This window comes from Lemur catta, chromosome 14 (genome assembly GCF_020740605.2).
Source record: "Lemur catta isolate mLemCat1 chromosome 14, mLemCat1.pri, whole genome shotgun sequence".
Classification (NCBI taxonomy): Eukaryota; Metazoa; Chordata; class Mammalia; order Primates; family Lemuridae; genus Lemur; species Lemur catta.
In genome coordinates, this window is record NC_059141.1 from 12,920,320 (window position 1) to 12,932,935 (window position 12,616).

The 12,616-nt window shown below is 32.7% G+C and overlaps 1 protein-coding gene across 1 annotated transcript in view; it reads right to left on the bottom strand.

The window, feature by feature from the left end:
* Window positions 1-243: 243 nt before the first annotated feature.
* The window catches only part of TRUB1 (TruB pseudouridine synthase family member 1), a 34,911-nt gene continuing 22,538 nt past the window's right edge, over window positions 244-12,616 (bottom strand). The window contains exons 5-8 of the mRNA XM_045568071.1: window positions 7,472-7,544; window positions 5,677-5,816; window positions 3,587-3,643; window positions 244-2,826 (exon numbers count right to left, since the gene is read on the bottom strand). Coding sequence (XP_045424027.1) covers window positions 2,567-2,826; window positions 3,587-3,643; window positions 5,677-5,816; window positions 7,472-7,544 — 530 coding nt within the window. The 3' untranslated portion in view covers window positions 244-2,566. The remainder of the gene's footprint in view (window positions 2,827-3,586; window positions 3,644-5,676; window positions 5,817-7,471; window positions 7,545-12,616) is intronic.

Consider the following 12,616-nt stretch of genomic DNA (forward strand, 5'->3'; position numbering starts at 1 on the left):
GGTGACAGAGGGAGATCCTGTCTCTAAAACACTAAAAAAAAAGAATGATATTTTAAAGTTTCAATAAAATTTAACTATTCATACTTACAAATCTGACAATGATAGAAGGGGAAGAATTATTAAAATTAGTTAGCAGATTTAGTTAGCAAAAATGAAAAATACAACCAAAATAAAAAAGACAACAGGCTACAAAAAGTACTTCTATCAAGGATTTACTGCATAAACAACTCATCAAATGTGTAAAGAAACCATTAAGACATTTATTTATATAAATGAACAAAGTATACAGATAAATGACACAAAGGCAAATCAGAGAAACTTTGATCTCTCTCTTATACTTAACTAAATTAGCAACAACATATAAAAAACCCCTACCCAAATGGTAAAACTATAAAATGTTACAACTCTTTGGGAATGCAATAAGGCAAACATAAATCATAAAACTGTTCATATTATTTCACCTAATAATCCCACTCCCGGAAATGTATCCTAATAAAATTGAGAACTACTTAAGTATTCACCAATAAGGAAATGGTTTAAATAAATTATGAGTATAAAGTAAGATAATTAAAATCATTATCAAAACTAAATACAAATAGATAATATCAAATGAAAAATAGTCAATTAAAAAGTATAGGTGACTTAAGATTGTAATTATGTGAACAAAAAAAGGGAAAGAATAATATAAAAATTGAAATTCTAAAGTTAACTACATTAGAATGATGAGGATAATGGGTAATTTTCCCATTTGGCAAAACTTCCTTCAATGTTTTCAATATAAAAAAAGACTGGCTATCATTTTTGAAAATTACTTGCCTTTTCAAACAATCTCTACTCTTCCCAATTAGTAAACTATACACGACAATTTTTTAAGTGTGAGAAACAGAACAGAAATACCTCAGCTGTGTTCTGAAACCTAAATACTTCACTACTGGACTTTACTTGCAATGAATACTGTTACCTGTGACATTCCAATAGGCAAAGGTACCCACTGCTACCTTTGGTTAACACAAACTGTGGGGCACTAGATATGAACAAGTAAAATCGTAAACTTTCTAATTTAAAACTTTGTGTGTTTGGCATTTTATGTTAATGCATCATGATATCAATACTCTTTTCCTTGTAATTATCTGTCTCATACTAAGAATTAGTTTTAATATTTTCATTTAAAATATGTTGCCAATGTGCTGACAATGTTCTACTGAAGCATACAACTTTTTTTATTGAGTTTATATTAGGTTAACTACAAATAAAACCACTATAGTTTATATATTTTAAAATTCTGAGTTAGTGGTTGCAAGCAGGCAACCACCATTAAAAAGTCAATCCATAAAAATCTAAAAACTTGTATTTTAGAAAAATTTTAATGTCTTCCTTTTGAAACTATACCCCTTTTGAGTAAAGGAAGAGGAATTTGAACGTTTCTACAGTCTGGCTGCACAATGTATTGCTCTCCCAAAACAAAAATGTGAAGCACTCATTATATATGAAATTTACCATTTTGTAATATGACATTTGTAATATAACATTTTCAAAATTATGGCAAACAGGGATAGGAAACTTTCAGAAAGCTATTTGAATGAAAATGTTTGAGAATAACTGTTTTTAAATATTTAGAGCAGAAATGCAGGACAGCTATCTCCATGTCTATAAATATCACTTGAAAGAGAGTCAACAACTAAAAACACAATGTCACAGGGATTAATGCCCTATAAAGAGAGAAATAAATGCTAAGGAATAAAGAACTTTTTAATCAAAAATGCATTCATTTTAAATTTTAAAAATTATGTTATTTAGTACTTTGGTACAAAATGGTTGACTATGTTGATGAAATTACCAGGAAAATATCTCACAGCTGCCAAAATACAAAGCTTTAGGGGCTGTCTTCTCTAACGGTAGAGATGAATTTAGTTAAATATTAGTTTTCTATTTATATTCTGTTAGTGGCAGCAGCAATAATTTGGTACATTTACAAATATTTATTATAAAAGTTTATTTCCAAGATCTAAATAAACACAAGCATTACTAAATGAATGTAGTTTTATCAAAGAAATGTTTGTAATAATAACAACTCTCCAAAACACAAGAAAGAGATCAATAATGGCCATTTCAAACAAGTTGATAGATTTCAATAAAATGGAGCCATCAGGAAGCCTAAATAAAGTCAAAATAACACTAAATTACATTCACTTTTGTGAAACTAAAACATGTAGCCCATATTTCTTTTTTCTTTGATTAGAAAATCTGTTCAACTTTTTCACAGGAAAAAACTAAAGACAGATCAAATTCAGAAGGTTAATTTTCCTGAATCCAATCATATTCACACTTTAACAACATAAAAAATTCTAAGAGAACATTCCATAGTACAGCAAAGAACTAAAGTACAAGGCCATATATAATGTATAGCAAATAAATTATATACTATAGAAACCTGTAAATGATGGACACTTTCCTTCATGCAAAAAATTAAGTTAGGAATGGTTGTCTCTTGCATGTAGCCTGTCATTCTGCATCTGCACACAGGATTCAAATGTCACCAGGAAATGATGATATTCCCAGGCCAATTTCAAAATGGCTTACTTACATCGTCTTCTCCCTTTGTCTCATTTAGAGTTATAGATTCACAGCTCAAAACCTGTTCATTAGACTCCTCAGGTTTTGACTTTTTAAGTGCCAACTCTGCTGGGAGAAGAGATGAGCAATGCTCAAGAGACTGTGCAATGTCATCAATTGTCCATTTGTCTTCAGGAAGGGCATGTTCTTCTAGTGTAAATGGTCCCTGTTTGGTTCGGGTCAGTTCTAGCACATTGGCACAGGAAGAGAGTTCTATAGCAACAAAAGGTGAAAAAATCCAGAAGATAAATGATTCAGTATTTCATAGCCTATAATTTTTCAAGTGACAGAACTTGACTTAAACCTCTCAAAATCACCCCAAGAATAAAATTATAATAATCCAATATAAGAACCAAGAGCCTTGAGATAAAGAAATTATTAAGGAGCAAAATAATATTTAATAACTCACCTAAAATGCTCTAATGTCAACAAAGAACTTGCACACATTTTTCTTATGTAACTCATGAAGCAAAACCACGAGGTGAATATTACCCTTACTTTATAGATGAGGTAATAGAACTGCCGATGTCACAACTGCCCAGTAGTAAATGGCAGAGGCAGAACTGCAACTTTCTGGCTATTTATAAGACTATGGCTTCTAATTTTTAAAAAACTTGATTTACATCAATGAAAGTAACTTTTAGAAGGGTAAACCTTTTTTTTTTTTTTTTGATCCCTACTTTGAATTAAAATGTTTTGTACTGGAAAAATGTTGGCTCTTACATTCATTATTCCTGTCTTCATTTTCTGTTCCTCTCTTTCTCTTCTTCTTTCCCATTATGAGCATTTCACTGCAGCTGCTGAGCCTGATAATTGCATGCCATAAACCTACAATGCTTCTAAAGCTGAAGGCAGCAAGAGTTCAGTTCCTAAGGCCAATACTCAGAAATAAGAAAAACAGAAAATTTCCTCTTCCCATCGAAAAGGAATATTACTCTCTAAATGATAATTCATAATTCATTTTTATGCTTACCTTTGCCAATGTCACTGACCAAGCTTCTGATATAAAAACCTCCTCCACATTCAACATCTGGAATGTTAACAGTGACATGGTAAATTGCTAACCTTCTATGAAATCCACTTTACATAGAAATGATGCCCCTAAACAAATGTAAAAATGCACTATGCAAACAATCCTGTGATAAAATATTTATGTGCTAAAACATAAATTATTCATCCAGTAGCATATGTGTTTGTGAGATTGAAAAGTCAGAGTGTGGAGAAAGCAAACAGCAAAAACTCATGAACACATTTTAAATTAACTGGCAAGTCACACCACTTTAATACTTCAGCCTTGTTCATTTAATAGGTTTTAAATAGTTAGAAATCTCAGCTTTGCTATTGAGAGCTGTAGATTTTAAAAAATATCTTCAGATTTGTACATCTTGTTCATTTAATAGGTTTTTAAATGGTTAGAAATTGCAGCTTTGCCAAAATGAGCTGAAGATTATTAAAATATTTTCAGATTTGCACCTTCAAAAATATACAACCAACCAATTCAATAAAAAAAAGTCCTTTTACAGTGATAAGAATTACATTTGGTGTACTACACATAGAGAGCTCAGCATATTAAAATGTGCTCTTGGAAATATTTCTTAAAAAATCATGAAATAACTTAAAATTATACAATGTCCCCAAAACTGAATGTATATCTAAACATCTTAACACAATATACACGTTTATTGGTTGACAGCAGGACTCTGCATTATTTTTATTCATCAACAAGACATCCTGAAAACAGCTGCCATATTTCCACACAAAGGGACTACATTCTAGCTGTCTCTAGTCTCACTGGTACACATAAAGCCATTGGAGGAATTAATCAAAATTCAACACCTGGGGATTTTAATTCCTTTTTTTTGTTTCAGTCAGCTCACAGTTTGGGGCCACTGCTAAGAAAAAAAAAATGGGCATTAGGATCAAATGTAAGTGTGCTAACATTCTTGCACTATATTTGACTTTGGTGAAAAGACAGTTCTTTTGGCCTATTACACTATAGTTAAGATATTTACAATTTACAGGCAATCAGAAAAATTTGAGTTTTTCTTACGTTCATAGATCATATCTACTCTGCCAAACCAGCTGCTTCATTGTCATGGAATGGAGCAAAACATTTTTAGTGTGTTTTTTTCATTACTTGTCAAATATTTTAGTATCAGGAAACTCAAGAAAAGGAGTGCCTTTTTTACTAATTGTACAAAATCATATTTGGTAGGAACTGAATACACATTAAATAATAATGTCAATGGGAAAAATCAACAAAATTTAGGAAAAAAGGTTTTGGAAAATTATTTCTAAAAGGAATCCTATTCAGTATGCAGTGTGAAATTAAGGGTAGGATCAATTTAAGGGAGGCTGAGGATTAAGAACTACAGCTTTTGATTCTTTACAGCTCTTCACAACTTTCTGCAGCTGTGAAGATCATAAAATTTCCAACAATAGAAGCAAATTTTTTGGCTTTTATATTTATTTCAAATATGTATTATAATTCAAAGTGATAATCTAAATTAAAATGTGACCATGTGTCCAAGAATACATTTCTGCCTTACCCATTTTTTCCATATTTTCAGGATCTTTAGTAGTAATTTATAGGATACAAAGAAGAGGGGGAAAAATTACTCCCTTTTAGAATTTTTTATCCAAAAACCAAAAAAGCTTTGTTTTAAAAGGACAAATTAATGTCAATTCTAAAACTGAATCTATCAGTTACTTGCCATGGGAGGAAAAAGATGATAAATATCTAAAATGTAAAAAATATATACTTCTTACCTACTCTTCTCTATAGAGATCTAAAGTATGTTACTTCCAACTTCATAGTAAGGTAACATAATACAATATATGAAAAACTCAGCCTAGTTAGAAAGGTATTTCTGAACCTCCATATAGCTTTGGTATCTCATTAACTGTGTTATCAAAAAGTTACTAACAAATCCTAACCTTTCTTAAATTCAAATTAAAAAAAATCTCCAATATCCCAGGGACACATTAAAATTACACAAAAGTAGCCAAATACAAAATAAAGGTACATGTCAACACAAATGATTTCAAGTTTCCTCATCTTACCTAACGTGAAAAATGGTGGCTGGAATTTCTGAAGGGAGATACTGTATACAGTCACTGGCCTGGCAGGTTTTGCTTCTACGACTTCACCTCTCTTCATCAAAGTTGAAAGTCTCTGGCCATCTTTCTTTAATGCCGAATAGCTTGCAAGATAAGAGAGGGAGAGAAGAAGGGTAAGGGAGAGCAAGAATGGAGAGTGATTTAGAAAGATGGAGAGAGAATTTCAGATTAAGGCATGGAAAGAAAGGATGACTAGCAGCCCTTTACACTGAAAATCCTTCTGAAAAATGAACTAGTATTTTCTTCCAATCAACTCCACAATGCTGTCATGGATAGTTTCTAAATATCTCTGAGGCTAATATAAGCTCATTCTAACACTCAATAATCAGTGTTGCCAATTTTATTCTTTAACCATCTTCCTGGAGATGGTCTATTCACGTTTGCTCTTTACTAGGCCTCATTCTATGTTAAAGACACAAGGAACCTAGTAGCCTCTGGTCATAATAATCTCAGCTATATTTCCCTGTAACCATTTCTATTACAATATTCATTTTTATATAAAAGCTAACAAAATGCTTCTAAAAAGCTAATATGCAAATAATCTACTTAACAGATCTTAGCTTTGTGTGATTAAATTGTATTAGACACAAAACTCTTGGAATAATCACAGAAAAGAAAATTCTAAAATGGTTCTTATAAATAAATATAATAAGTTTAATTTATTTTAAAAATGATCCGAAATGTTTATGCAAATCTTACTAAAATTTTTACATCTTTATATTTGAAGCAAAACCATGAAGAAAAACTTCCCCATAGATATTTCAATGTTCTTGAAAAAACAAAGATTTTTAAATATAAATATTAAATTCTAAAAGAACTGTCAGTAACTTATCCTGACATGTCTTATAGTCATCAGTCATTAAAAAAAAAAAGGAATTTGCTTAAAATGGTAATGTGCACAAAAATATGGTTAAGTGGTACTATGATCTAAATGTTTGTGTACCCCCCAAATTTGTATGCTGAAATCCTAATTCCCAAGGTGATGGTATTAGGAGGTGGGAGCTCTTGGAAGGTCCTAGGGCAGAGTCCTCATGAAAGGTAGTAATGCCCTTATAAAAGAGGCCCCAGAGATCTGCCTTGCCACTTCCACCATGGGGAGACACAGCAAGAAGGCACCACACTGAACCTGTTGGCACTGTGATCTTGGACTTCCCAGCCTCCAGAACTGTGAGAAATAAATTTCTGTTGTTTATAAGCTACCCAGTTTGTGTTATTTTTGTTATAGCAGCTCATGAACTAAGACAAGTGGTAAAGCAATATAATCATATTTTTAATAAGTTACAACTCTCATCTGTTTCACTGATTCTGCCTAAAAGGAATGGTCCCAGCACCTGACAGGCAGCACACATTAGTACTCCAAATCACAGCTGTGATGCCCTTCCCAGATTACACTAGTCCCTTCACAGCAATTCTGAGAAAAGTGACATTTCTGGGCACCAAAATTGCCCCATGTCTATTGATAAGAATCAGAAAAGCCAGGAAACACTGCAATAGCACAGATATCAGACTGCGGCGACACGTAGGAACAAAGCAGACCACGTGCCGCTACGTCTTAGAGAGTGCCAAAGGCTCCACACCCTGTCTACATCAGGTTCACCTGTACTTGATCATCTGCCATGTCACATTTAAAACCTGCCTTGCCATATAGCAAAAGGCAGCCCATTTATTTTAATTAGAGTGATGTAAACCACTGGAAAGTAAAACAAAACATTTATCCACATTCAATAATTAAACTTACAGGGGGGGTACTTGCATTATATTCCCAGTAAATTTCTGTAGAATGCCTTCAATATCTTCTTGTGTGATTTTATCTGCCAAAAATGAAGGAAAAAAGTGATAATAAAGCAACCACAGAAGTACAATGCTATTTTTATAGCATCAACAGCTCTGAAAATTCATTTAAAAATTTTTCCAACAAAGCTAATATCATGGGTGTATGTTTTGTAGGCCAGATTCTACCTTGTTGAGAAGAATAAAATATTCATTAATGACATAAAAGAGGGAGAAAGTTTTATATTGCTCTTTATTAAGACTAAGTCTCCTTTGCTTCAATGTTTTCTCCAATAAAAATGATTCAATCATCTTATATGCATTTAGTTGGTTCTGACTATGGCCTTTCGACGACCTGAGGAAAATGCCACATTAGCTACAGAAATGGTCCTGTAGTGATCAATAATCAGGTGATCAGAAGGTAAGCTGAAAAATAATTCCCATAGCTCTTTTTTAAGTTTCTCTAGGCATCAAATATTGTAAATAACTTAAGGTGGTACTAAAGATTATCAAGTAGTATCCACATTTTAAGTTTTACTCAATAAGACTTCAAAACTATTCTATGTTCTGGCATAAATCTTACACACATTCAACTCTGTCCGCAAGTAAAGATATATTTATCTGTCTCACCCCCCTCCCTTCTCTGCTCTTGAAATTTCTCTTCTTTTAAAGGAACACTCTCAGTCAGCCTCAAAAATAAGCCAGTGCAAAAAAAGAACACATAGCAAGGATTTTCGCATGCCTAGTAAAGGCATTTTTGAAACAATGATTTTAGAAAATTTGAATGAAGACATACACATAATGCTTTTAATATCTGTCACTTAGTCATATTTTCAGCTTTTGTTCTATACTCCCTCAAACAAAATGATGCAATATTATAGCTCGCTAATCTAAAAAACTGAAAAGTATGGCACACTGAAATTTAATATGTATAATTTTTATATTTACAGATGAGTCTTTATACCTATTTCATATTCAATTATAAATCAAGTCATAGAAATATTCTATAATCTGTTTAGGTCCTAGTCAATGGAAAGAAAATTCAGTGCTTTTACCATTTTGTAGGAAATTTATCTAAACTTTTTATTCTGGTATATGCATGTTACATTTTATTTTATTTGAACAATATTAAATAAAAACTAGTGTGTTTGAATCACTGTTTCAATACAAGAATAAAAATTAAAAGACAGCATGGAATACTGTGTCCAGATTTCAATATCAACTCAGCAAGACAGTCTTAATCTCAGAATGACCTTGACCCTTAAAAGCTAAACACAAAGACTAGAATCTATACTAGACTCAAACAGATAGAGAAGAGCTACAGAACTCAAAAGAATTTCTCCAACAATCAGCAGCTCCAAAAAGGCAGATCTTAGATGGTTGTTCTATTCATACTGTTTCTCAAACAGATATATCTCATGATACAGAGGAGGATTTTTCCACGAAAAATTTTTACTCTGCTGCAACATTAAGACATAATTACTGGTGGCACCTTAGTTATGCAAATATAAGATTTCCAAATCTAGATAGCCAATGCTATCACCATGCTGGCACTTGCTAAAAGAAATACTATTGTTGATGAAACTACAATAGTTCATAACTTTGCCACAGATTTTTAAAACGAGATCAAACAGCTTTCTACTTCTGCAAGGCTGATCTCTTTACTGACATTCCTGCAAATGTGTATTCCTTTGTACTGCTTCCAGGCCTCTCTTTCACTGATATTCCCACACACAAGATGACTAGATGTGTTCTCTCTCATTCTACTTCTGCTATGTTGTCTCTTTCTCTGACTGAACATCTCAGGCTGTTCATTCTGCAATTAATCACACAGAATTTTTAACTACTCTCTGTTTTTATATATGTAGATATTATCTCATCAATGAAATTCTAAGCTTCTCAAAGGCAAAGACAATTTTTCTTCTATAACAAACCCTATTAAGATGGCACTCAAGACATTTTTGCTGAATTTAATTTGCTGAAGAATAATAGAATCTCAAGGTTGAAGGGCATTTAAAAGTCACCTAGGCCAATCATTCATCTGATATTTGACTCACTCTACAGAAAGCCTACACAGCAAGTTACTTTATAATAAAAGCTAAGCTGTGGTACATAAGTATGTAGTGTAAGCTGGCTATATCTAAAACATGGTATTAGTCAAATCCAATTAATAATTATCCCTATCATATAATAAAGACGCTACCTCCAAAGTATTTAAAAAGAAATGGAATCACCACAGCAAGTATACCCAATCACTAGTCAGAAAAAGTACATTTGGTAAAGGAAGATAAGTATGACTTGGGTAATTATTTTTTGTTTAGTAAATTAATAAACCATCAATATGACAGCATTCATTTGAGATTAATTTTTTAAAGTCATTCTCATAAAATTAATATATACAAGATTATGTCATACATCATTATTTGCTTAAAATTTATTGACTATTCCAGTGAACTTACAATAGGATGGCTGGTACTTAACTCAAATACGAAGCTAAACACACCATGGTAGAGTACCATATTCGACTACGACAGAGTGACTGTTATTGGGCAAGTCCTGCTGCCATAAATAGCTGCTAAACTGGAGAAAATATATCAAAGAACTGTTTTTAGGCAGACAACAGGCAGCAAGGACTGCAATTCCTGAGAGAATGGAAACAAGCAGGAAAAGCCCCACAATCACCTGCAGTGCTTTCTTAACTGTGGGGCAGAGAGGGGAATCCCAGACACAGCACAGTGATCCCCTGAACAGAGATCAGAGTTTGAGGAAGAAGTAGCAGCTGGAATTTGGGGGAATTACACAGACAAGAGATGTCTACCTTGAGACTCTGGCTAAATTCTAAGCTGCACACATATAGAGAGAGTTTTGATAAAATTAACCAAAGAACTACTAGTAAAGCTCTTACAAGGCTGGAAGTTGTCTCAATTTCAACCACCAAGAATGAAGAAACTTGCTAAACACCCAGGACATTCGATAGAGACCCCAGAAAAGCCATGCCTTAGGAGTAGGGCAATCTAGACCTGGAAAAAAGTCTACTTTAGACCCGCCCCAACAGAAAATCTATACAAAAGCAACTAGAAATAAGTGCGTTTAGTAAAGCTGTAAAACAAAAGATCAATATACAAAATTCAACACCATTTCTATACACTAGCAATGAACTATCAGAACTATCAGAAATACTATTGTATCTCTATGGGAAAAATTATCTAGAATGATAAAAGAAATTTAAAAAAAAAAAAAAACCTCAATCCATAATTTAAAAACTTCCTAACAAAGAAAACTCCAAAACAGATGCCTACCAGTAAATTCTACCAAACATTAGAAAAAGAAATAATGTCAATCTGACATAAATTCTTCCAGAGAACAGAGGAAATGAGAATATTCCTCAACTCATTGTATGAGGTCAGCATAACTTTGATATCAAAACCAGTCAAAGGCATTAAGAAAAAAGAAAAATACAGAGTAATCTTACTCATCAATACAAATACGAAACTCCTAAACTAAATATTAGCAAATCAAATCTAATAATTTTTATAAAGGATAATACATCACAACCAAGTTGGGTTTATTCCAGAAATGTAAAGTTAGTTTAATGTTTGAATAAGAAAAATCAATAGATGCAGAAACTACCTGATAAAGTCCAGTACCTTCTCATGATTTAGGGAAAAAAGCAAAAAAAAAAAAAAAAAAACCAACAAAAACCCAGAACTCAGCAAATTAGGAATACAAGGCAATTTCTTTACTTTGACAAGAAAGCTATTAAAAAACTACAGAAAAAAATCTATAAGAATAAGGTAGGATGACTTGCTCTTCCAGATATCAAGATTCAGTCTAAAACTCCAGCAATTAAGATAGTTTGGTATTAGCACAAAGAGAGAAACTGACCAATGTAGAAAAATAGATTCCAAACAAGCCCAGGCCTAAATGGTGCTTGATTTATGACAAAGGAGGCAATGCAGAGTATTGGAGTTTAAAAGTGCTGAGTGCCAACTAGCTATCAATGTAGGGAAAAAATGGTGAATTGTAGATGTAATGTGAAAAGCAAAGAAATAAAAGTTTCTAGAACATAGAAAAATATCTTCATGTCTTTGTGGTAGAAAAAGTTTTCTTAAACAGAATGCCAAAAGGACCACCCATAAAGGAAAAGACATGATAAACCAGACAAAATTAAAACTAAGAACTTCTATTTTCCAAAAGACAAAATTAAGAGAGGAAAAAGGCAAGCCACAAAGTAGGAGAAAATATCTGCTACATACATAACCAAAAGATAAGCACATATCCAGAGTATACAAATAACTCATACAAATCAGTAAGAAAAAGGGAAATCAATAGGGAAAGAAAAAAAAAATGGGCAAGAGACCCGAACAAGTGAGTATATGTGTCTACCAAAAGTACAAAATATACATAGCAGATTTAGTCATAAAGCCCCAAACTGGAAACAACCCAAATGCCGGAAGAACAGAAGAGGGCGTGGGTGTATACATACGTATGTATGTATTAATACACACGTGTGTGGTGGTGTATTCACACAGTGGCATATTACACAGCAATAAAAAAGTCCAAAATACTGATAGATGTAACAACACAGATGAATCTCACAAATACAAGCAGAAGAATTTAGACAAAAAAGGATACATACTGTTTAAATACATTTATATAAAGTTCAAAAATAGGCAAAATTATACCATCGTTTTAGAATAGTAGCTATCTTTGGAAAACAAGGATGTGTTAGTGACTGGAATGGTGCCTAAGGTCTTTCTCTAGGAATCTTCTATATCTTGACTAGGGGTGGTAGCTGCATGGAGTTTGCTTTGTGATAATTCATTGAGCTGCAAATTTATTTTTTGTTCACTTTTCTTTATTTGTGTAATACTTTATTATACAATGTTTAAATACAAATAGCACCATAAGATTGTTACTCAGCTACACACTAGCCTTAATATAGTGTGTCCCCTACTTATTTAAATCACAACTGAGACCCAATTCAACTCTTCAGCTTCCTCCAGGATAAGCCTGTGAAGTGCGGGCAGCCAAACCACACACAGTCTAGGGGGAACCACTCCCATCAGATACAAAATCAGCTATATCCATTCGAGAAGACCTTGGTAACATC